This window comes from Trachypithecus francoisi, unplaced genomic scaffold (assembly GCF_009764315.1).
Source record: "Trachypithecus francoisi isolate TF-2019V2 unplaced genomic scaffold, Tfra_2.0 Lachesis_group3, whole genome shotgun sequence".
NCBI classification, from domain to species: Eukaryota; Metazoa; Chordata; class Mammalia; order Primates; family Cercopithecidae; genus Trachypithecus; species Trachypithecus francoisi.
In genome coordinates, this window is record NW_022681468.1 from 126299126 (window position 1) to 126323899 (window position 24774).

The 24774-nt window shown below is 47.8% G+C and overlaps 1 protein-coding gene across 4 annotated transcripts in view; it reads left to right on the plus strand.

Annotated features, from left to right (window-relative positions):
* The window catches only part of CA12 (carbonic anhydrase 12), a 60214-nt gene that overhangs the window by 19904 nt on the left and 15536 nt on the right, over positions 1-24774 (plus strand). For all 4 annotated transcript variants that reach the window (XM_033189840.1, XM_033189842.1, XM_033189839.1 and 1 more), the window contains exons 3-7: positions 16607-16786; positions 17679-17821; positions 21828-21923; positions 23108-23171; positions 23446-23603. In XM_033189840.1, the coding sequence (XP_033045731.1) occupies positions 16607-16786; positions 17679-17821; positions 21828-21923; positions 23108-23171; positions 23446-23603 (641 nt within the window). The remainder of the gene's footprint in view (positions 1-16606; positions 16787-17678; positions 17822-21827; positions 21924-23107; positions 23172-23445; positions 23604-24774) is intronic.

Below are 24774 nucleotides of genomic sequence, written 5' to 3' on the forward strand. Positions count from 1 at the left end.
ACGAAAAAGCAAAATATTTTTGTTTTTGTGGTTTTTTACTATAAAGAAAAACGTTAAATAATAGCAAGAGTGCTATAGGTCAAATATCAGAAGGAACATCCTTATTGTGAAATCTGTTAACGTGGAACGTTGAGCCAGCCAGCACCAGGTCAACATTCAGGGGCCAGTCAACCTTCACTTTAGTTCGGGCTCCATCCTGGGGAACTGCAGAAAGTTTCTGTCTTTTATCAGATCCCCTCTGTGGGTAATTTCCAGACTCCCCAGGGATTGTTCACAAAGTGGTTGGTTCTCCACTCCCTCCAGCTCTGGACCATTGTCCAGGGTTTATCTGCTGGTCACCTCTTACCACCTCATAGCCGTTGCTACTGCCTGGGCTCTGGACCCTCCAAAGAGCATTGAGAGTCTGCTGTCGTGGAGGATGTGAACTGTCACGGTTCAGAACTCAGGCTTGCTACTCACTGGCAGTGTGACTTTGGCCATATTAGTCAATCCTTCTGTGCCTGGGTTCCCTTGTCTATTAAATGGAACATAGTCTCTATATCATAACATTGTTATGCAGATTGCAGTAATTGACGCACGTTAAGCTTACAGAATGGCAGTTGACAAATTGTGGCCCATGGGTCAAATCCAGCCCAACACCTGTTTTATAAATACATTTCTTTGGAACACAGCTATGTTCATTTGTTGGCATATTCTCTGTGGCTGCTTTTGGGTTACAATAGCAGAGCTGGTAGTGACAGAGACCACAGGGCCTGCAAAGCTTCAAAAACTTACTCTCTGGCCTTTTGCAGAAAAAGTTAGCCAACCCCTGATATAGAACAATGCCTGGGACATAGAAAGTGCTCATTAAATGGTAGCTTAAACAAAGAAAAGGGAAAGAAACCTCACTAGTTCTTGGAGTTTAACAAAACTTGAATAAGGTCCTATGATGACTGCTTAGACAATGACAACTGAAAAGGAACATCTAACACAGCTGTTTGTGTGATCAGTGCTCCCTGAGGGCAGTGATCACATCCTGCCTCCTCAATGTCAGGAGATGCTGCCATCGTGCTGCATTCCATGGACTGTAGTCCCTCCTGACTGTGTTCTCCCACCACTCTCTCCTGACCCAGAGAATGACTGACAGGGAGAATAGCCAACTCCTTCAAGATCAACCTCTGCGGTGGGGCATGCTCTGGTTCCTCTTTCTTCACGGCCACGAGGGGACAATCACAATAGTTCAGTCTTGACCTTCCAGTCTCTTCCCTGTGGACATCTTGGGCAGGATAACTCTCTGTTGTGCAGGACTGTCCTGCGCATTGCAGGATCCTTAGCAGCCTCTCTGGTCTCTGCTCACTAGATGCTAGTAGCACCCTCCAGTTGTGACAGCTGAAAATGTCTTCAGACATTGCCAATGTCCCCTGAAGGGCAAAATCACCCCAGTTGAAAATCACTGGCTTAGTCTAAAATAACATCACAGGTGAAGCAACAGAAATCCGGTCTAGGATGGCTTAACTTCATCCTTAGAAAAACAGTGTTCTTTGCAAAGGCACAAACCTGCTAAAGATGGATCCAGTTTGTATTATTGTATCATTAAACAGAGCACAGAGCATCTCAGCTCGAAGCAGCAGCATCTGGACTGCTCCATCAGGGGCTATACTTCCACTGGGCAGCTCCCTGCCTCACATCTGTGTAGCTAGGAGGGCCTATCAAAGAGCTGCCTTCCATAGCCCAGAGAGGGCCTCCCCCAGAGTGTGGAAGATGCTTATGAATCCCCCCACCGCTGGCCCCATGCTAGCTTTCCAGCTTCACTGTATTTACATCCGACGCCACCTCAAGTGTCAGGAAGAAACTGTTGATAGCTTTAAAATAATAGTTTATTCACTGATTCCTTTGTTCTCTCCTCCAGTCTTTAATGAATCCCTTTGTGGGCTGGTCACAGGGAACCAGAAACAGAGCCCTTACCTTCAATGGGCTGGTAGGTGAGGGGGAGGTAGATATATAAGCAGGTGATTACAATGAAGCACATTAAGTGCTATGATGACGTGTGCTGGTATTGTGGAACACAAAGGGGACAAATAACCTCAATTCGGGGGCATGTGTGGCTGTCAGCAAAGGCTTGCCTGAGGAGCTAATTCTGGAAACACACAGGAGTTAGCGGGGCACGGAGAATATGCGAGTATTTATATGCATGGGTGGTGTGTGTTTTAGGGATGAGGATGACATCCCATTGCAGGCAACAGAGGCCCCAAAAAGTAGGTAAGAGTACGTGGCCCAATTAGAGAATCAGCAGCCTAGTGTTTGAGGGGTGGTGTTGGGAGACAGTTCTCCATGGGTCTTTCATGTTTCAGCATATCTGTGAACAGAGACACTAGACAGGTTTTGTTCCAGACTTGCTTTTAAAGAATGTTTATGTAACAAATAGTCTTAGATGATAGTGACAATATCTCCCTGCAGGGCAAAGAGCAGATTTATTTGCTGTCAGTATAATAAGGATCATGTCTCCTTTCAGGGGTAAATGTTAGACAGGTTTGCTAGCTGCCACCTTTAAAAGACTGAGGTTTCCCGAACCTTGAGTTCCTCAGCCAATGATGCTGAGCAGTTTGCATGTGCCAGCATCACTTGGTCCACATATCATTCTGTGGAATTGTGGCTGGGGAAACAGGTGCAAATGTTACTCTGGCTACCGCTGTGAGTATTAAACTGAGGTCCTATGATGAATGCTTAGACAATGACAACCTGAAAAGAACATCTAACACAGCTGTTTGTGTGATCAGTGCTCCCTGAGGGCAGTGATCACGTCCTGCCTGCTCAATGCCAGGGGATGCATCCTTTGTCTCTGACCCAGGCATCTCATGTCTTCTGCCAATATCCATGAAACTGGCAGACTAACTTGTTAGCTGCAAGCAGGATAAAAGTTCTGAGCCTCCGCACTTGTGGACAGGTGACGAGTGAGGAAAGCAAAGCCTGGAGAAGTGAATGAGATTGTGAGGGTCTTGTGTGCTACATGACAGAGCTTGACATTTATCTCAAGGAACCACTGAAGAACTTTCAGCAGAAAACTGTCTGGATCTAGTATGCACTGTTGTGGAGAGTGGAGAGCTGGAGGGTGAGCCTGGAGAAACACGGCCAATGAGGGGTACAGCTGTGGGGCAAGTGGTCTGAACAAGGGCTGTGCCAGTTGGGAGAGTGGCGGCCAAGTTTAAAACAAACTTCGTACTACCCTTGATAGCATTTTCTTTTTTTCTGATCCAGGATTCAATCCAGATAGCATTTATCTGTGTTCTCTCTTTAGACCTTTTTTGCCCTTGACATTTCTGAAGCATGTAGAACAGACCTTGTAGCACATAGCACATAGATCTTATAGAATGTCCCTCGATCTTTATTTGTCTGAGGGTTTCTCAGGACAGGAGTGAGGTTGTATGTGTATATATATGTGTGTGTATGTGTGTGTACATATATATGGTTAGGGTTAGGGTACATATACATATACACAGTAGAGCGCACGAGAGAAAGCAAGTGTGCAAAATATTAACAACTGGTGATTCTAGGTGATGGTTGGAAGTGAGGGTTGAAAGAGAGGAGAGGAACGAGTCAGTTGTGATGGCCAGGCATTTGGTGTGGTGGGTGGTATTACCAGCTTACATAGAGAGTTGAGGGGAGCTTTGGAGGGAGGAAGGGGGGAAGGAAAAGATGGTGAGTTTGGTTATTTAAAAAATGATTTGCTTGCCTGAGTCCCCTTCCAGCCACATCTGGTTTCAGGATCCCATGGATTATCCAAAGGGGGTACCCAGTAGACAGGTGGTCTGGAGCTCAGAGGAAACCTGGGCAGGGGTAGCGCTGGTGTTGAAGCCTTGGGAGGGGACAGCTTTGCCCCAGGGGAGTGTGTCTGTAAGAAGGAGAAGGGGCCAATGATAAAAACCACCGTGACAGCTGCCATTGAGGGGCAAATGGCCACAGAGATCTGAGAAAGGGCAGGGAAATGGGAGGACAATTCAGCAAAGCAGCATCCCCAGAAACAGAGGGTTCAGAAATCGGGAGTTGGGGGTTAGTGCCACCAGGGTCAAGGGCTGCATGAAGTGCGAGGGTCGAGAATCTATGTGGACTCAGTGGGACGTGGGCGTGGAAGAGCAGGGAGGTCTGAATGGGAAGTGGAGGCACAGATGCGGGCATGTACACAGTTCTTTGAAGATGCTCAGCTGAGGAGACGAGAGTAATCAGGTCAGGGGCAAAAAGGGATACCCGCCTGAGGAAGTAGACATTGGATGTCCATGACTGAGAGTTAGTTCAAGGTTACATTCAATTTAGATACCCTGATTTCCCCCGGCCTCCTGTCTAAATGCCAAATCAAGTCATGGCTTCCCACCTACTGCTTCGCACTCTTCACAAAGATGAGTGCTGGGAAGGCGGATGGGGAGAGGGAGCGTTTTCTTGTCAGCCAGGGGAGACAGCAGTACCAGTGATGAAAAGCACCTGTGACATTTTCAAGTCTCTCTGCCAGGAAAGGAGCCTGTCACAAAAGCAGCCTCTGCCCACAGTATTTGCTCTCCCACTGGTTTCCTGTGAGCACCAGGGAACATTGCTATATCACCCTGTGTGGAATATGCCTTTATGATCATGATCATTTGAAGTTCTCTCTTTTCACTCAAGAGCTTGTCGCAAATAATAGCCTCGTTGACCCCAGGCCCTCATTTTCTGGAAACCAGGCTGTATTTTCTCTGTCTTCCTTTCCTTCCAGCTGCCTCGCAGCACTCTGCACCGCTTATTTTCTAAAACTCAAACAGGAGAAACACCAACATTTTATTTCGGTCAATAACTATTTTACACAAGAGAATCCGTAGCAATTTAACCAGAGTCAAATATGAAACTACAATAAAATGCAATCCTACGAATGAATAACCAAATTGTGGTATATCCATAGAATAGGATATTATGCAATCATAAAAAGGCATGAAGGCCATTTTTATTCCATAGAAAGGAATGCTACAACATGGATGAACCTTGGAAACGTTATGCTAGATGAAAGAAGCCACCTGCAATTGACCACATATTGTATGAATCTGTTTATATGAACTATCCGGAAGAGGCAAATCCACAGAGGCAGAGAGCAGATTAGTGGTTGCCAGGTGCTGAGAGCAGGGAGAGTGGGAAGTGACTACTTCACAGGTATGAGGTAACCTTTGGGATGATGAAATGTTCCGGATCTAAGTGGGGGTAATGTTTGCACAACGTTGTGAATATACTAAATTTTACTAATGGTAGTTTTATGTTCTATGTATGTTACCACAATAAAAAATTAATTAAAAAAAAAGAAAAGAAAGCAACTTCCCCCTGAGACCACAGAGAAAAAGGGCCTGGCTCTGCTCACAAGAACCACAAGGCCTTCAATGTGATGAGGGTTTCACAGCAGCTCTTCTCTGCTTTGACTGCGCATGAGAATCATGTGGGCAGTTTTTTAAAGCCCCTCCCACCTCAACACCAAGACCAATTAATCCTGATCTCAGGGACTGGGGCTGGGAGCAAAATCAGGAGCTCTTGGAGATTCCAGTGTGTAGCCACAGTTGAGAAATATGGCTCTGGGCTAGGGGTTCTCCAAATGCAGTTCCTGAATCCAGCAGCAGCAGCAGCACCTGGGAATGTGTTAGAAATGCAGATGCTGGGGCTCTGTCCATGAATCAGAAACTCTGAGGGTGTGGCCCAGCAGTCTGTGTGGGAACAAGCCCTCTACGAGATTCTGATGTGTACTCAAGTTCTGGCAACCACTATTCGAGTCTAGGCCAAGTAAACTATAGAGTTTTTCTCAACCAGTGAGTATTCACTGAGCATCTGCCATAAGTTTGGTTCCATAAAGAGTGTCGTGAAAATAAAAAGACCTATCCCAGCTCCTCTCTAGCATCTGGTGGGTTAGATTCTTGGAAAAGAAATGGTGCATCAAAATGAGATGAGCCTTTGTGTGGATAAACAATATTCTGTTGTGTGTCTGTGCCACACTGTGTTTATCCATTCATCTGCTGATGGACAATTGACTTATTTCCACCTTTTGGCTAATATAAATAATGCTGCTATGAACATGGGTGTACAGGTATCTCTTTGAGTCCCTGCTTTTAATACTTTGAGATCTATACCTAGGATTAGAATTACTGGATCAGGCGAGGTGTGGTGGCTCACACCTGTAATCCCAGCACTTTGGGAGGCCAAGGTGGGTGGATCACTTGAAGTCACGAGATCGAGAGTGGTGGAACCTCGTCTCTACTAAAAACACAAAAATTAGCCAGGTGTGGTGGTGTGCGTCTGTAATCCCAGCTACTTGGGAGGCTGAGGCACGAGAATCGCTTAAACCCAGGAGACAGAGGTTGCAGTGAGCTGAGATCACACTGCTGCATTCCAGCTTGGGCAACAGAGCGTGAGACTCAAAAAAAAAAAAAAAAAAAAAAGAACTGCTGGATTGTATGGTAATTCTATTTCAACATTTTAAGGCACCACCAAATTATTTGATGTTCCCACCAACAATAAATGTTTGAGATAATGAAAAAGTTCTATTATGTATATTTTACTACAATTTTTTATTTTTTATTTGAAACATTCAGTCACTCAGGCTGGAGTGCAGTGGTGCAATCTCAGCTCACAGCTACCTCCGTCTCCTGGGGTTAAGCGATTCTCCTGCCTTAGTCTCCCAAGTAGCTGGGACTACAGGCACGTGCCACCATGCCTGACTTTTTTTTGTATTTTTAGTAGAGACCAGGTTTCGTCATGTTGGTCAGGCTGGTCTCGAACTCCTGGCCTCAGGTGATCTGCCCTCCTCGGCCTCCCAAAGTGCTGGGATTACAGGCATGAGCCACTGTGCCCGGCCAACAGTTTTTAAAAATAAATTAAGCCATGAAAACATGGTTAGAAAAGGAAGTTATGTTTCTCATGGTCAACACTGAATAAAAATTACTTCAAACACCATATTTAATCATGTAAATGTTATGCATATAATAGTGCATGAAAAAGATGGTTTCTGCAGTCCTTTCCGTTCAGAGATGGTTACTGGTCCTTGCCTGAGCCTGGAGCCCCCTATTTTGAATATTGTGTTGAAGAAAGATAGAAAAGGATGTCTTGTGAGGGCGGTGGCTACAGGGCTCTGCTGTGGACTTAGCACTTTCACATCTAGCACAATTCCTCACATGAATTGGCCAAGGAAGATGAAGGAGGGTAACACATGGTTAGCACTGAGGCGGGGCTCAGGCCTGGCTAGTTTTCATGACAGGGGTTAGGCTGTTCGCATGTCAGCAGTTTGTTTAACTTAGTGGTTTGTTGTTGTTTGTTGCTTAGTTGGAGAGTCATTTGTTGAACACCTCCATGTGCCAGGCTCTGTAGCAGGAGCCAGGTACACGCACGCGGAGAGCGAGCTGACAGCGTAGTGCAGCGCTTCTCAGCCTCAGCCCACAGCAGCATCACCAGGCAGTCTTGTCCAACGGCAGATGCTGGGCGCCACCCCCAGAGTGTCCGGTTCGGAGGCCTGGTTTAGGGCCCGAGACTCCACATTTCGAACGAGTTCCTAAGCGGTGATGATGCTTGTCTGGAGCCACACTTTGAGAACCACTGGACTATTGGGGTGGAAAGGCAGACAATATTGTTTTGATGAGTGTGGCTGCTGCAGTAGAAGAGAAATGCAAAGGCTGGGTAGAAGCACAGAAGAGGGGGAACCCCTTTATCCTGCCCCAGCGGGCGAGAGGGTGTTTCAGGGAGATATGAAGCAGCTTGGTGTGTCCGCAGGATGCAAGCAGCTCAGCGCTGCTGGAACGAAAAGGAGGGCTGGGAGCAGACACAGAAAAGTCCAGAGCGGTGGGCGGAGCCTCTCCACGATGAACATACTCTAAGGCCACAGGTCATGAGAACCTAAGAGGGGGTTAGAAATGGAGAAGCAAAAGCAAATAGATCATCACCCTTTACCTTTGGCAGCCTGGAAGCCTCACCCGCCTCCCTGTAATAAACCTCGCCTCCAGAAGGAACCCGACGCAGACCTTGACACCGGTGTGTAAATGACTGCGGAGTCTACTTTTTGTCCCCGCCTCATCCCCCACCCAGCAATATTAGGCGGGGATTATTGGCGGGGTGGAGGAGAAGGACTTCCTGAGGGCAGGTGGACGGCTGAGTTGGCAGCCCCAGCCTTATGGTTCAACTATTCTGGCCTCCAGCCTGCACTCCTGGCCCCCACAACCATGGCTGGATGGGAAATGATTCCCATCTCTCTCTGTGTTAATGCATCCATCAGTCCTGCTCCTGTGACTAGAGCCACAGAGAACACAGCTAAGCCACAGGACTCAGAGGGGACAGCAGCCTTCATGTCCCCTCTAAATCCATCTGGAAACCAGGCATCCTCAGGATGGTATCTGCATGTAGAAGCCACTTTTTTGTTGTTGTTTAGAGATGGGGTCTTGCTGTGTTGCCCAGGCTGTTCTCAAACTCCTGGGCTCAACTGATCCTCCTGCCTCCCCAAGAGTGGATTTGGGTGGATTTTACCAAGCCCAAGTCTCAACCCTCCTTCTCTAGCTGACCCAAACAAAAATGGAAATAATAAAGACAAAAGTTTGATGCAAAGTGTGGATTAAAGCATCTTTAGAAAATGTGTTTATTTTTATTGATCTATAATGTAAAATCCAAGGAAAAAGAGTGGCTGCTATGGCAGTCCAGCTTTGAGCTTTATTCATAATAAGTAACCCTCACCCTCTAGCCCTCCCTCACTGTCCCAGGACCACCTCTGATTCGGTGGTGACACTGACAAAGGAAAAACTCTTAATGCCAGTTTGATTCCTTGCCCTCTGTTTGTACATAATAAAATCATAAGACCTCACCCATCGATTATTAACCCATGCCCCAGTCACCTCCTTTCCTTCTAGGCAGGACATTGGGGTTTATGACTCTGCCTCTCCACCTACCAGGCAGGAAAACAGGTAGAATTCAGCAGGTTGTGGCCTTCTGTGCGGGGGGTCAGGCCCTTACCAAGGTGATGCTGTGGGAACGCCACACTACTGACTGGCTCAACCCACTGGGTTTTTATGAGAAGACGTAGATATTTTAATCAGCTTCAGAAGTGAACCGCAGGACCTATAAATGTCTTTTAAACATGTTTTTAAAATGTAGCTTCTAGGCTGAGTGCAGTGGCTCATGCCTATAATCCCAGCACTTTGGGAGGCTGAGGTGGGAGGATCGGTTCAGCTCAGGAGTTTGAGACCAATCTGGGCAACATAGCAAGACCCTATCTCTAAAAAAAAAAAAAAAAAAAAAAAATGGCTTTTACATGCAGACACCATCCTGAAGATTTCTGGTTTCCAGATGGATTTAGATGGGACATGAAGGCTGCTGTCCCCTCTGAGTCCTGTGGCTTAGCTGTGTTCTCTGTGGCTCTAGCCACAGGAGCAGGACTCTTGGATGACCCCCAGAGAGAGGCAGGTACTAGTCTCCCAACAGGAAGATCCTTCTAACAGATGGAGGAATGTACATGAGCAGGTGTCAATTGATCCCAGCTCAGCCTTGGCACACAGCAGGACCCAGACCTGGCAAAGGGAGGCCGGATGGATCCCAGGCTCTTTCTGAGTCAATGCATCACACGTCCCTAGAATATACCAGCTCTCCACTGCAGCAGGGCCTCTGAGCTTGCTGGGCCCTCTCTCATGAATGCCATTCCTCAGGTTTCACTCATGGTTGGTTCTGCTTGTCCTTTAAATCTCAGCTTTAATGGCACCTCCTCCAGGAAGCCTGCCTGCATTATCCGCTTAACAGGGATTCCTCCGTTTTTCTGTTGCAGCCCTTGTTTAATTCCTTTGCAGTGCTGGTTTGCAGACTAATTATTTCCTTTGTGCATTGGTTTACTTGTTATTTATTATCAGTCTCTTACACTGGACTGTGAGTGCCACAAGGTCAGAGACTAGAGCTGTTTTGTTCTCCATTGCATCTTTAGCACCTAGGACAATGCCTGACACATACTAGACACATTTGTTGAAGAAATGAATGCATTAACTTCAAAATTAATTGCACTCCAAGAAGGAGAGCATTTGGAGAGTTCTCTCTTTCATCAACATTTGAGTACTCATTTTTTATTGCAAATACAATCCATCATATTAAATGTATATTCAAATTTGGTACATAATTTTTGATCATTTTCATATAGATATACATGCCTTTTATTATGGTCAGATCTCCTTACAAAACAAACTTTGAGGGACTAACCAAAAGCTATCATTGTCCTGAAATGTTGCCTATTTGTTGAAAAAGGATGTGTCATCATCTAGAATGTGTAAACTTTGCCATTACAGCGGTATCTGTTGGGGCAAGTTTTGTTCTGACTGCGTGTTGGTAGCTGGCCCAAAGAGATGTGCCCTGGAGCTTGGGCCCAGGCAACTTCTCCAGGACAGCTGCCTGCAGTGAGCACTGACACAGACACAGGGGGGTCCACCTCAGAGTATGACCTCCAAGAAGTGTTACGGGGCAGAATTAATGTTGACCCCGGTGGCTGGATCCCCCCACTGTCTTCCTGGGGCTACCTTTCATCCGGGAGCCCCTCTTTCTTCTGTCTCCAACCTTCCTTCTCTGCTCTGTTTTGCCATCTGCATAGCAGTTTGCTGAAGCCTCTTCATAAAAAACAAAAACACAGGCTGGGTGCGGTGGCTCGCACCTGTAATCCCACCACTTTGGGAGGCCAAGGCAGGTGGATCACTTGAGGTCAGGAGTCTGAGACCAGCCTGGCCAACATGGCGAAACACCATGTCTACTAAAAATATAAAAAATTAGCCATTCGTGGTGGCAGGCACCTGGAATCCCAGCTACTTGGGAGGCTGAGGCAGAAGAATTGCTTGAACCCAGGAGGCGGATGTTGCAGTGAGCTGAGATTGCGCCACTGCGCTCCAGCCTGGGTGACAGAGCAGGACTCAGTTTCAAAAACAAAACAGAAACCAAAACCAAAATCCTTCTCATTACCCTCACCTTACCATCACCACCACACATATACTCTTCTCTCCTCTCTTTATGGCGAAATTTCTGAAATGAGCTTAAAAAACCCTCCACATTCATTCAAGGATGTGTTCAGACATGAGTAGGGATATGACATAAAGTTCTGGTCTTCCAAAGATCTTTGAAACTCGTAGTCTGAGCTCTAGTCTGTAATAGGCTTCTGTACTAGTCTGGTGCTAACAGTCACAGGTGAGGTATGCTAACAATCATCACTGTGCTTGCTAGTGTGCACAACCCGAATCAGCTGGCCGAGAAGTTCAAGCCAGGGATGAGAAAGCACTGGGGTAGCTTTGGCAGGACCTGAGCTGGACTTCGAAGAGTGGACGAAATTTGCAAAGGTCCAGAGGAAAGAAGAGGGCATTTGAGCAGAGTTTTTAATAAGGGCATTTGTGAAGGTGGGTTGGCATAGCCTGCTCTTAGGCTCGGGCCGCTGGCTGAACCATGGGGCAGGCTGGGGCGGGATGTGGGGGCCTTTGAAGACTTTGACAAGTTGGGGCACTTCAAGGCCATGAAAAACAGCTAGGCTGTGCTTGGTGTTGGTGGGGTGGGGCAGGGCGTGCTAGGGAGAAAGGGAGTGTACAGATGGGTGGTGGGGTGGTGCCACCCAAGCCAGGCTATGACAAGATTGATCTGGTTACTGCAGGAGAGCCAGTCTGGCAGCGTAACAAGGAAGGCTGGGGCCGGTTGCCTGTGGGAAGCCTTTGCAATGCGGCATGGCGAGGGCCTAACCCATGGAAACATGGGAGTTCATGACCCACTAAGGGCAAAGGATAGACCGAGCTGGCTCTGAGATATTGAGCCTTGGAGAAGTGGGGCCCAGATGTTCTCTGATGAGGCATTCCACCATCAAGCTGTAATCTAGGCCATAACACATCCTCTAATTGCAATATTGCAAAAAATACACGGACTGTATTTGAACCCTGAATTTTACAAACTGTTAAAAAGTTATGACCTATTTGGAAAATTTTGAATTCTAATTAAATTTGATAATCTTAAGGTATTAACTGTTAACTAGGTGTGGTCATGGTACTGTGGTTTTAAGAGCCCTTATGTTTTAGAGAAATATACTGAAATATGTACAGATGAAATATATCTGGATCTGTTTCCAAGTTATCCAGGTAGATAAGGGGAGAATGGCTTAGCATAGATGAGACAGGACTGTTTGTGAATTGTAAGCTGTCCAAGCTGGGTGACATGGGCTTCGTTTCTCTCCTCTCTCTACATTGTATACATTTGAAATTTTCTGTAAAAACATTCTGGTCCTTGGATAATGCAGGGCCTACACCCTGGGCCTCACAATTGCCAATCAGAAATCATGGGAGGCATTTTGAGCTGTGCCATGTTAATCTCTTGTTACCTTTCAAAACAGGAATTCTGGCCACTTCTGTTTTGCCTAGAGCAGGAAAAACGCATAGACAGGAAAGAAATCATGCCTTGGCTTTATTTGGAAAAACAAATTGTGAGAGACACGTGATCCCCCTGTGTCAGAATCATGGGAGGAGTCCAACCAACTGGCGGCAAAGTCAAAACTCAGAAGAGCAAAGGCAAATTTTTAGCTGGAAATAAATGCTTCTTTTAGAAGAGTCAGTCCCAGTGGAGGATTTCTGGCAGTGGAGCACTTGGCATGAGTGTGAAAGCTGAGACCGAGTTGAAAAATGGTAGCCCAGGGTGTAGCGGCCAGCATAAGGCCAGCGCTATGCAGTCACATGTCACAGCTCAGGGAACAGAAAGGCCTGCTGTTGTCACCTCTGATATTGGTTGTCCCGGTGCCCACCCTCATGGCACCTCTATCTCTCACATGCCACAAAGACAGGAGGCTGCTCTGACAGTGTCCCCAGCTGTGCAAGGCAGGGACACCACTAGCCATTACATGCTGGGGGAGGCCCTATGAACTTCCTTGGCAGGCCATCTTCCAGGCTACAGGGCAGAAATCAGATTTCTTTTTCTGTTCTTTTCTTTTTTTTTTCTCAAGACGGAGTCACCCTCTGTCGCCCAGGCTGGAGTGCAGTGGTGTGATCTCGGCTCACTGCAAGCTCCACCTCCCGGGTTCACACCATTCTGCCTCAGCCTCGGGAGTAGCTGGGACTATAGGTGCCCGCCACCGCGACCGGCTAATTTTTTGTATTTTTAATAGACACGGGGTTTCACCGTGTTAGCCAGGATGGTCTCGATCTCCTAACCTCATGATCCACCTGCCTTGGCCTCCCAAAGTGCCGGGATTACAGGCGTGAGCCACTGTGTCCGGCCCAGATTTCTTTCTCAATGAGTGGCCCAAACAGAAGCCATTTACACACAGGTAAGCTAGAAAGCTAGGAAGGTACATTTTGAACCTGAGCAAGTGATCTCATTTTTCCTCCTCTTTTTTGAGGAGAAGAAATATATGAGGGAATTAAGGTGGGTGTGCATTCTTTGGGAAAGAAATATATGAGGGAATTAAGGTGGGTGTGCATTCTTTGGGAAAGGAGCAAGCATGAAACAGGTGTTGAGAGTTCAGGTTAGTAACATGTGAGGGCCCGCTCTGCGCCAGGCACTGTGGGAAGCGCAGCGATGGATGAGCCGTGGTCCTTGCCTTCAAGGAGAGCGTGCAGGAGCCAGGAAATTCCAGGTGCACAAAATCTAGATAAATACTGAAGGACACATAAGTCCTGTGACCCAAGCGAAGTAACTGTTACTTAGCCAAAGTCAAACTTCGGGCAAATCACTTAAATCTCTATTTTTCATCTATAAAATGGTGTAATTCTTGCCTTGCTTACCCCATCAGGTTATAGAGTTATAAGGATCAAAACTACTACAATAAAACAACAATGAGAAGGAGGGGGAGGAGGAGGAGGAGGAGGAGGAGGAGACAAGGCTTTCTTGACCTTGCTGACCTACAGACCTGTGACTAGTGCCCAAGGACGAACTCCGCTGTGGATGGCAGCCAGGACGAGGGCAGGTTCCTGATGCAGATGGCTGTCCACTCCAAGCCAGTCCTGGAGCACCAGTGCCCTGTGCCCTCATTCCCAAAGCTGGTTCCCCTGGGCACCTTGTCACAGGCCTAGTAGCTGCCTTGACATGAGCAACCTCTCTGACTCATTCAAATTCGCCTGACAGATGGTGAAGGTGCTTAGTCCTAGTATTCTTAATAAATATCAGAGCTTAAGAGCCAGAAGGAAGCTTCCAGAACATAGCATCCACACACATCCCATCCCCACCACCACCCCCACCATTTGTACGAAGGGCAATGGAGGCTCCAGCAGGGAACATAACCCACTGAGGTACTGGGACAGTGATGCTGGAATCTCGTTCTCTGGACTCCCCTGGTCCAACATAGCTGCTTCTCTTTCCAAGAAAGGTTTTTCCAACCCCAACTCTACTGCCTTTAATATCCTTAGTCTTTCCTGCCCCCAAATACCTCATTTGGTCCTAACTTCCAATAAAGTGTATCTAGGGCAAGAGAAAAAGGAAACGTTCCCCAAGTCACATCTTCCCAAGCCCTCTGTTCTTTTTCATTCTTCGGGAAAGTGATTCCTAAATGCCCATGAGGGCATGTGACCCTACTAATAATATGGGTTCACAGAGACGAAGATGAGGGGTTCCTATTTTCATGAGGCTCTTGTTTAGCTAGCAGTAAAATGCCCTCTTGATGAAACCTTTTTGAACCCCCACTACAGGAAAAGAAAACTCTTCCAATCCAGTTCCCTTTAGTCCTGTGTGCAAAGAGAGAGCTTCTCATTGCTACATCTCTTTACTTTGAGTTTTTTGCATTCATGCCTGGCTGGCAGCTTCTGCCCTGCTGGCTGTGGGCCCAGGCAGTATTGTGAGCACAGGAAAGACTGGCAGCCTCACTTAGGGAGTCTTACCCTGTGCTGTGTCTCTTCCTGACCCCGGGGGTCTACATGAGGCCTCATGGTTGCTTCATTCTGCTCCCTGCTGCCCCTAAAGCATTCGGTTTGCCCCCCAGCTGAATGGCTGTCTTACTCCACTTTGGCCCTGGAGTGCCTGCTTTGATATCCTCCAGACTCCCTCTTCCCTAGTCACCATCTTGGTGTAGTTGAGTTACTTTAAGGCCTTGAAAATAAGAATAGTATAGCCCAGTGGAGACTCTGGTATCCCAAGTAAGAAGACTGGTGTCCAGTGAAAGGTTGGACTGGAGAGTCTGCCATTCCATCATGCTGTAACATTTCTGAAAATGCATAGCCTAAGGTTGACAGCCGGAAAAATCAGTAGGGTTCCGATGTGTGTTTCCGGACCTAGAAGTAAGAACTAAGCCTGGGACCAACGCCTCATAGCGTTTTAAACGAACCTGGGTACTGGCTATCGCTTCTGATTCTTCCCACTCTCAGATAAGGTCCCCTAGTTAGGGAGCACGACGCCAGGGGGTGGGATTCTGCGGGGCCAATGTAACGTTTACACTCTTGTGAGACAGTGTGGTGGTCTACGGAAGAATTCCCAGAAGAGGTGGTATTCCTTTCCCCTTTTCTCCATTTACTCGCCTTCCTTGTGTCGAAATACTGATGAACGGACCTCAGATGGCAATGCTTGATCCCCAACTCTGATAGAGCCCACAGGACACCCTGGGTCTATCTTCACGAGCCATGACATGCCAATTCTTTGCTTTTCTGGAGAAACCTTGGCCAGAAAGTCTGTTTAATTACCATGGAGATAATCTTTTAAACATAGATTTACATTCTTTAAAGACTTTTTCCCTGTGGGAGTAGGAAAGTTCATCTGCACATAGCATGTTTATTTTCATTTCCAGGGGAGGAACTGTTTTCTAGTAGTTAGCAAGAAGCTTGAGCCCTGGAGGAATTTCTTTTTTTAAAGTCTGTTCCTCTTTGCTGATAGTGCATCAATTATATTGTAATAATTAGTTTACAGTGTGGTCATATTTTTTTTCCAGCTTAAACTCTGTACTTCACTCTGCGATTCCAGGCCTGTAATTATTTAACATTTGTCAAGCGTCCCTATCAGATTGAGTTCTATAGTTACTCTAAACGTGGGTATCAAGAGTCAATGTCCTCAGGGGTTTCTCATCAGGAAGGTCATACTGGCAAAGCCAGCAGCCACAAAGACCTATTTAGGTTGGTGCAAAAGCAATTGCGGTTTTTGCATGAAAGTAATGGCAAAAACCGCAATTATTTTTGCACCAACTTAATACTTGGCGCTGTGGTCAGTGAGACACGAATTTTTCCCACCTGGGGTGGCCCGGCAGGTTTGCTAAATTCTTCCCCGCTAGAATGCCAGCTTGGATGAGTAGGGCTTCTATCGTATTCAACCTGGCAGCCCCAAGACCCAGAGTAATTCCTGGCTCATAATAGGTGCTGACTAAGCAGATGCTGAATTACTGAAAGTCAACAGGTCTTGACGTGTGTGTCAAATAGGAACAATGGACAAAATAAAGCAGAGTTCGGTGGGCTCCTGGCTCTGGCCTGGGCAGCCCTAGTCCTTCTTTCCCCACATCACTTAAGAGCAGGTGGTCCTCAGTGGTTGTGGGACCTGATTCTGGAGGCTGAGACTCTGGGCCTTGAAGATTTACCTTTGGGGATTCAGAAAAGAGGAGAAAAGGAGTAATTGTATTGAACAGAGAATTAGAAGATAAGGAAAATCCCTTTGTGAGAAACTCTAAATCTTGAGCATGGATCTCTGTGTCCAGGTCCTGATGGGGAGAACAGCTGGTCCAAGAAGTACCCGTCCTGTGGGGGCCTGCTGCAGTCCCCCATAGACCTGCACAGTGACATCCTCCAGTATGATGCCAGCCTCACGCCCCTCAAGTTCCAAGGCTACAATCTGTCTGCCAACCAGCAGTTTCTCCTGACCAACAATGGCCATTCAGGTGAGGGAGAGGCCTTGGAGACCTGAGGGGTATGTCTGGGTCTCCCTGGCTGTCAGGCCTGTCCTTTTCCATCTGGCAGGGAAGGGCTCTGCAGAAGCATCCAGAGGGAGGGATGGGGCCGGGGCGCCTTTGAGAGATTCCAGGAGCACTCTCTCCAGGGGATGTTGGAGGCCCTGGGCTCTGATGGTCCTGCCAGGGCTGCACTTCCCAGAAGAAGCACATCTCTCAGGATGGGGCAGGAGACAGACCTGAGCCCCGTGGTTCATTGGCTGTGCAGCTGGAGTGAATTCTGGACCATCATAAATGACTCAAGGAACCATACAGTTTAGGAGGGGCACCCAGGCTTTGGAGTCGGACCAACATGTACTTGAACTCTGGCTTGACTGCTTATGAGCCATGAGCCTCTAGGTGAGAATTTTAGCCTCCTTGAGCTTCCATCTGGAAATGGACATATGAATGGGTACCATGAAGACTGCAGATTATGCATGTTGGGGTCGACATGCAGAGTGAAGTAAATGCTTCATAAATAGCAGTTACCATTGTTGTTATACAATTCTAAAGCTCGGAAGCTACTTCACTAAAGGTTCCAGGTGTCTGATCCATCAATATGTAAATAAATACCCATCCGTTGATCTAGCGTTAGTGTTTCTGGCATCATTTTCCAGGGGGAACCAAGAAGGTGCTGGTGCCACTGGAGTTGCTTTGGGGAAGAGGGGACATTCTCAGGGAAAGAGCCCAGGTGTCTGACCTTTAGGCTGCATCTCTGCTCTGCACCTCACTCCATCCACCTGCCTCTCTCTGGGCTCCAGGGAGGGAGTGTTGCCTACCTGACTGCTCTCTGGCAGTGCACAGCTGGCCGGGGCTCTGAAGGCTGCTCCTCCACTCCCCACAGTGAAGCTGAACCTGCCCTCGGACATGCACATCCAGGGCCTCCAGTCTCGCTACAGTGCCACGCAGCTGCACCTGCACTGGGGGGACCCGAATGACCCGCACGGCTCTGAGCACACTGTCAGCGGACAGCACTTCGCCGCCGAGGTAAGTAGGGCTGCCAGTCTGGCAGAGGCTGGTCTGCAGTGGGTGGTGTGGCACCCTCTCGACCTGGCTGCTGTGCAGATAACACCAGAGCCTGGGACAGGCTGCCTTCAGGCTATCTGCCCCATCTCTGGCCCTGGCACAGGGGGTGCAGCCATGCCAGCCTGCAGCTCATCTGCACTGTCCTGGTCCCTTTCTTCTTCTGAACATGCTGAGTTTGTCCCTGTGTCTTTTACTGAGTGATGCTGCTGGGGAGGCAGTATTCCCAGGGTGGCCCAGTGGGACATACATGCCCTTCTTTTGGACATTGCCTTCCTATCTGTGCAGATGAAAATCTCCTGCTGACTCACACTGGGCTCGTTGCTCCCCCAAACTTCTCAGCCTTTCTTCATATGTCATGCTGTTTGCATCTTTTTGATGCTCTTTCCTTTCTCTCGGCACGGGTTGCTTTTAGAACATGGGGACATGGGTCTAGGGCCACTCTTCTACCTGGCCACAAGTCTAGGGGTGCCTGACAGTCTAATGTGTTGGGCATGATGGCAAGCAGACTCACTAGGGACAAGATGTCACCCAGGGCAGCATCGTGTCATGTCGCCTTGAGGTGCTACCCCAAAATGCCTAAAGAAAATTAGAGGAAGGGCAGAGCATTTGTCCTATGCAATTGCAGGATGGGGTGGGGCAAGGAGGGGGTTGAGATGCTCCACTTTGGAACTCCAATAGCCCTGAACTGGGGGTGTGGCTCTGAATATTTACAGGGAAATACAAGGAGATAAATGCTGCTGACTGATCAGCCAGGGGAGTCCATGGCCAATAGCGACCATTCCCCTCTGTTCATAACTGCTGAACTGCTTAATGTCTCAGGCTAATCATAGGTCTACTTGCAAGCATGGAAGGGGTAGGATCTGACTCAAAAGGATGGCACCACTGGAGGTTCACATATTTCAGAGCAGGCCCTTCCCTGAAGCTCAAGAACTGAAATTTCCTCCAGGCTAATTGCAGTGTTGAGGCTTCTGCTTTCCCCATGGGGAATAAAGAAGGTGTAAACCAAAAAGTGTCTGAGACTCAATCCATTTAGAAGTTTATTTTGCCAAGGTTAAGGACGCATGCCTGGGAAACAGGGGCACAAGTCTATGCCTTTCTCCAAAGATGATCTTCAGGGCTTCAATATTTAAAGGGGAAAGGGCAGATACTGGGGAAAGAGGGAGAAATGTTTAAAAGGTGTGGGGAGGTAAGAGGCAAGAGGTCACATCTTCTGAGTTTTTGATCGGCCATTCACATGTGAGATGGGGTAGAGGAATAGTCACTTGTGCATTCATGTAGCTCAGTGAATCTGCATTCTTACAAGATAAAATAGACATGGGCAGAGGAAGCAATTAGATATGCATTTGTCTCAGGTAAGCAGAGGGATGACTTTGAGTTCTGTCCTTTGTCCTGAACCCGTGAAGATAAGTTACCCATTGACACTGTCAGGGTGAAATTCAACAGAACTGCTTTTGGGTAAAGACCTTGCGGCCCACAGTGAATTTCCTAGTGGGCAAAATGTGAGATGTGTAGCTTTTTTATCTTTGTAGCCATCTTATTTAGGAATAGAATGAGAGGCAGGTTTGCCTGATGCAGCTCCCAGCTTGACTTTTCCCTTTGGCTTAGTGATTTGGGGGTCTCGAGATTTATTTTCCTTTCACAAAGGAGGTTAGGGTATAGATTGGCAGGGTTTATGTATTTAACAATTTTCCTTTTTTTTTTTTTTTTGAGACGGAGTCTCGCTCTGTGACCCAGGCTGGAGTGCAGTGGTGCGATCTCGGCTCACTGCAAGCTCTGCCTTCTTGGTTGATGTCACTCTCCTGCCTCAGCCTCCCGAGTAGCTGGGAGTACAGGCGCCCACCACCGTGCCCAGCTAATTTTTTGTATTTTTTGGTAGAGATGGGGTTTCACTGTGTTCGCCAGAATGGTCTCGATCTCCTGACCTCGTGATTCGCCTGCCTCGGCCTCCCAGAGTGCTGGGATTACAGGCGTGAGGCACTGCGCGCAGCCTAAAAATATTTCTACTTCTTGTATTTTCTGCTCTTAAGTCACATCATCAGACCAAGGGTCTGGTTAAGATGGACCATAAATGCCAATACTAGAGAAAAGACATCAAGGTATCCCTCAGGTGGGTCCTCTAAGGAAGGACCTTGAAAGTGTAGTGGTTCTTTTGGATGGAGTCCATAGAAGAAGATTCTGGCAGGGCGCAGTGGCTCATGCCTATAATCCCAGCACTTTTGGAGGCTGAAGCGGGTGAATCACCTGAGGTCGGGAGTTCGAGACCAGCCTGACCAACATGGTGAAACCCCATCTCTACTAAAAATGCAAAATTAGCCAGGCTTGGTGGCACATGCCTGTAATCCCAGCTACTCGGGAGGCTGAGGCAGGAGAATCGCTTGAACCTGGGAGGCGGAGGTTGTAGTGAGTTGAGATGATGCCATTGCACTCTAGCCTGGGCAACAAGAGCGAAACTCCAACTCAAAAAAAAAAAAAAAAAAAAAAAAAAGAGATTCTTTCTCTCTTATCTCCTCAACAGGGAGCTCCTTTATGCTTGGATTAGTCTTCACTTCCTCTGAACACAGTAAGAAAAGTACAGACAAACCACAAGCTCAAAGGTCAGCTGTAAAAGGAAATAGGGACTTAGGACCTCAGAGGTTTTAATCATATAGAATTCAGCTCTGTTTCTCAAAGTGATGCCAGGCTGAGATGGTGTGGGCAGTGTGGCAGCCTAAGTCCTTTGAGGGGAAGATGGTGAAGCAGGAGCTCTTAAGCAATCCTTAATAGAGGACCACTTAAAAGAAGAAATAATTTGATATATAATTTTTTTAAATTAGAAGGAGCCACTTAAAGTTCAAAATGAGGGAATTAAGCTATATTCAATAATATATGTTGAATTATATTTATAAACACATGAGATGGAAAAGGATGAATGAAAAGAGAAAAGAAATAGAGATAAAATCTCCATATGTCATAGTCTCAAGGACAAAAAACCAACAAAAATGTGTGGGTTGTGTAAACCAAAAGTAAATTCTAAGCCCCCCCACCCCACCTCCCTGCCATCTGAATGGACCCCTCCTCTTGGCCAACGGCATTCCAAAGTTAACATGAAAACTAGTTCAGGCCATGATGGGAAGAGGGAGTTGGACATGACCCATTATACCCTCCTCCCTTTTGGAATTCAGGAAAAGCCCACCTTCATTAATATCAATACAGACCTTAGGTCTGATCAGAAATATTTACAGTCTATTCTCTCTGAAGCCTGCTATGTGGAGGCTTCATCTGCATGATAAAATCTTATTCTTTACAACCCCTTATTGGAACCCAGACATTCCTTTCTATTGATAACTCTCAGCCGATTGCCAGTCAGAAAGAAGTTAAATCTACCTGTGTCCTGGAAGCTGCCATTTTGAGTTGTCCTGCCCTTCCCGATCAAACCAGTGTATCTTTTTTTTTGAGACAGAGTCTTGCTCTGTCACCCAGGCTGGAGTGCAGTGGCGCGATCTCGGCTCACTGCAAGCTCCGCCTCCCGGGTTCACGCCGTTCTCCTGCCTCAGTCTCCCGAGTAACTGGGACTACAGGCCTCCACCACCACGCCCGGCTAATTTTTTGCATTTTTAGTAGAGACGGGGTTTCACCGTGTTATCCAGGATGGTCTCGATCTCCTGACCTCGTGATCCGCCCGTCTGGGCCTCCCAAAGTGCTGGGATTACAGGCGTGAGCCACTGTGCCCGGCAAACCAGTGTATCTTGCACGTATTGATTGATGTATTATGTCTCTAAAATGTACCAAAACAAGCCATGCCCTGACCACCTTGGGCACATGTCCTTATCCTTGGCAAAATAAGGAGAGGGTCTGAGATACCTAACCTAGTCTGGGGGTCTGTGGGGGCTGGGGTTCTGTCCTCATAGTTGGATTAAAGTCTTCTGCAGAAGCGACAGGCTCCCATGAGTCACTTATCCCCTAATGGGTGGCTTCTCCCCTACTGCAGCTGCACATTGTCCATTATAACTCAGACCTTTATCCTGACGCCAGCACTGCCAGCAACAAGTCAGAAGGCCTCGCTGTCCTAGCTGTTCTCATTGAGGTAAGAGCTATTTAAAAAGGTGAAATTTGAAGCAGGGATGAGACTGGGATTCCGCCTTTTGTTCCATGCATACCTGTTGACAATCAGCTGTTCCTGTATCGGCTCTGTGTCAACTCCAGAGCAGGGGGTATCCTCCTGTAGTGCACCTTTTCTCTTGACCTGGAGGCAGCACCTTCTGTGCCTGGGCAGCAGAAATGGGGAATGTTCTTTGGTCCATAGGAAACATGGGCCCCAACATCTAGCTCTGTTGCATAAGGCATGGAATTGCCCGGTTGGGGAGCACCTGTGCTGGAAAAGGGTCATCATTCTCCATCTGCCCCATCAGATGCCTGAACTCTTGATACAACTCCTGCTATCCAAGCTCCATCCTCTAGATCAGCAGTCCCCAACCTTTTTGGCACGAGGGACCAGTTTCATAGAAGACAATTTTTCCACGGACCAGGGAGCAGGGAGGGAGATGGTTTTGGGATGAAACTGTTCCACCTCAGATCATCAAGCATTAGTTAGATTCCACAAGGAACACACAGCCTAGATCCCTTGCGGGCGCAGTTCACAATAGAGTTTGTGCTCCTATGAGAATGGGAGGCCTCTGCTGGTTTGACAGGGGGCGGAGCTCAGGCTATAATGCTTGCTTGCCTGCTGCTCACCTCCTGCTCTGCGGCCCGGTTCGTAACAGGGCGCAGACTGGTACCGGTCCACCATCTGGGCGTTGGGGACCCCTGCTCTATATGGACCCTGGAATGAATTCTTTCTTTATCCCAAGAAACAGGAATGTCTTCTGATTGACTTGCATGTTTTTTGTCCGAATGGGGCAGCACGTACCTCATTTCCCAACATGCTCATTGGTCTGACGTGGCTTTTGTGAACTCAGAGCTCCTTAAGTTCTGGGTGACGTGGATGTTAGTCGCAGACTTCAGGCTCACATCTGGATCATCAAGAGCACACACTGTACCCCATACCCCAGGACACTGAAGCCCAATGCCTTAAGCTGAAAACAGGACATCCTGAGATGCAAGAAGGCAGAACCATTACACTAACTCCCAAGAGCCTAGTGATCCATCCTAAATGTCCAGTAAAGTGGATCCTTCAGGCAGTGGTGGCAACATACCCACAGCCTTGCCTGTCAATCCCGGCTCAGCCCATCCTGTTCTGTCCCAGTGTAACCTGCCCTGTCTCTGTTGCAGATGGGCCCCTTCAATCCGTCCTATGACAAGATCTTCAGTCACCTTCAACATGTAAAGTACAAAGGTGAGGGGTCCTTGCGTGCATATTCACTCTCTGCTGGAGAAGGAGGTAGTCAGCCCTGTGTGACTTTAAGAAAAACAAACGCAAGGGGCAGGAGCTGTCTGTGTTCACCAGGGTAAGAGGAGCAGGTTGTTGAACGATGTTGCAACCAGGTCCTGGGGTTAGATGACCCTGAAAGGGGCTAGTGCATGTTTCTAGGCTCAGTCACCCTGTTCAGCTGCACTTGTGCCCTAGGGAGGGAGACTGACAGCATCACCTCTGCAACATGTCTCTCTAGGTCAGGAAGCATTCATTCCGGGATTCAACATTGAAGAGCTGCTTCCGGAGAGGACTGCTGAATATTACCGCTACCGAGGGTCCCTGACCACACCCCCTTGCAACCCTACTGTGCTCTGGACAGTTTTCCGAAACCCTGTGCAGATTTCCCAGGAGCAGGTAACTGTCGTGCCAAACTCAGCCAGAGTCCACACAGCACCTCAGTCCCCATCATCCCCCATATCATAATCAACGACTTGATTTCCTCACTTAGTTTCATTGGCAGCTCTTCAAAACCTCTCCAAATATCACAGTTGTCTGAAAGCACTGCCGAAATTCCAGGCTGAGATTCAAAAGAAGTCAGGCTAGGCAAATGAATACATGTCTCCTAGTTCTTTTTAAAAAAGAGCTATAAAGCTGCATTCGCTAATATATCCTCAGTGGCTGAGGTGGCATTCTCTTCCCAGGCAGGAGAGAGCCTGGTTCCTTTACAGGGTAGAATAAAGACAGGATCAGATGAAATCATTTAGCAAATGGGATTGCAGCAATGACTAAGTGAGGGTCCCTGCCCCGCAAGAAGCTCAAGGTCTAATGCAAACTGGGGAACAAAATCCTTAGCCATCATCTCTAAAGTTTCTTATTTGATAGGAGATGGGAGAGAAGAGTAGAAGTTTGTGGGATCACCCGCGGGTTAGTGACAAAGCTGAGCCCCAAAGTTAGGTCATCTGAGTTCTATGTCACTGCTCGTACCTGTACTCTACAACCTAAATTCATGAGAAGAAAAATGGCTCCCCAGGAGACGGGGCTGGGGCCAGCACTGCACCTGGCTCACAGCCCCACCCCAGCTTCACGCGGCCAAGGCAGCCTCACAGCTGTTTCGTTTCTTCACAATAAGCTTCCGCTCTGAGTCCCCTGGTAAATGGCAGCAGGTGGGTGGACAGGAATGAGGACGTGATGAACCAAGAGATGGATGAAACATGTGGGGAAGCAGCAACATCCTACCCCAGAAACTGCCTTGGGAATGGGTTATGTAATCTATGTAGGTGCATGAAAATGCCATGGAACCTGTAGTCAGATGATCTGTGAAACTCTTACCTCCCTCCTTTATGCCTTCTGATGTGACCATCAGAACAAGCCCTGCGACCCTCTGGTTGAGAGCTGGGCTCTAATTTAAGTTCATGAGAGGAACGCAGTCTCTGTTGGAGGCTAAGGAGCACTCCATCACCCCAGGTTTCCCTCCACGCAGGGCAGATTCCGGGTATAACTGGGAACTAACAGCACTGCCCTTCCCTGGAGTCTCGGGTGCTGGGAAGACAAACCCAGCGCTGCGCGGCTCCCAGTCACCCACTGT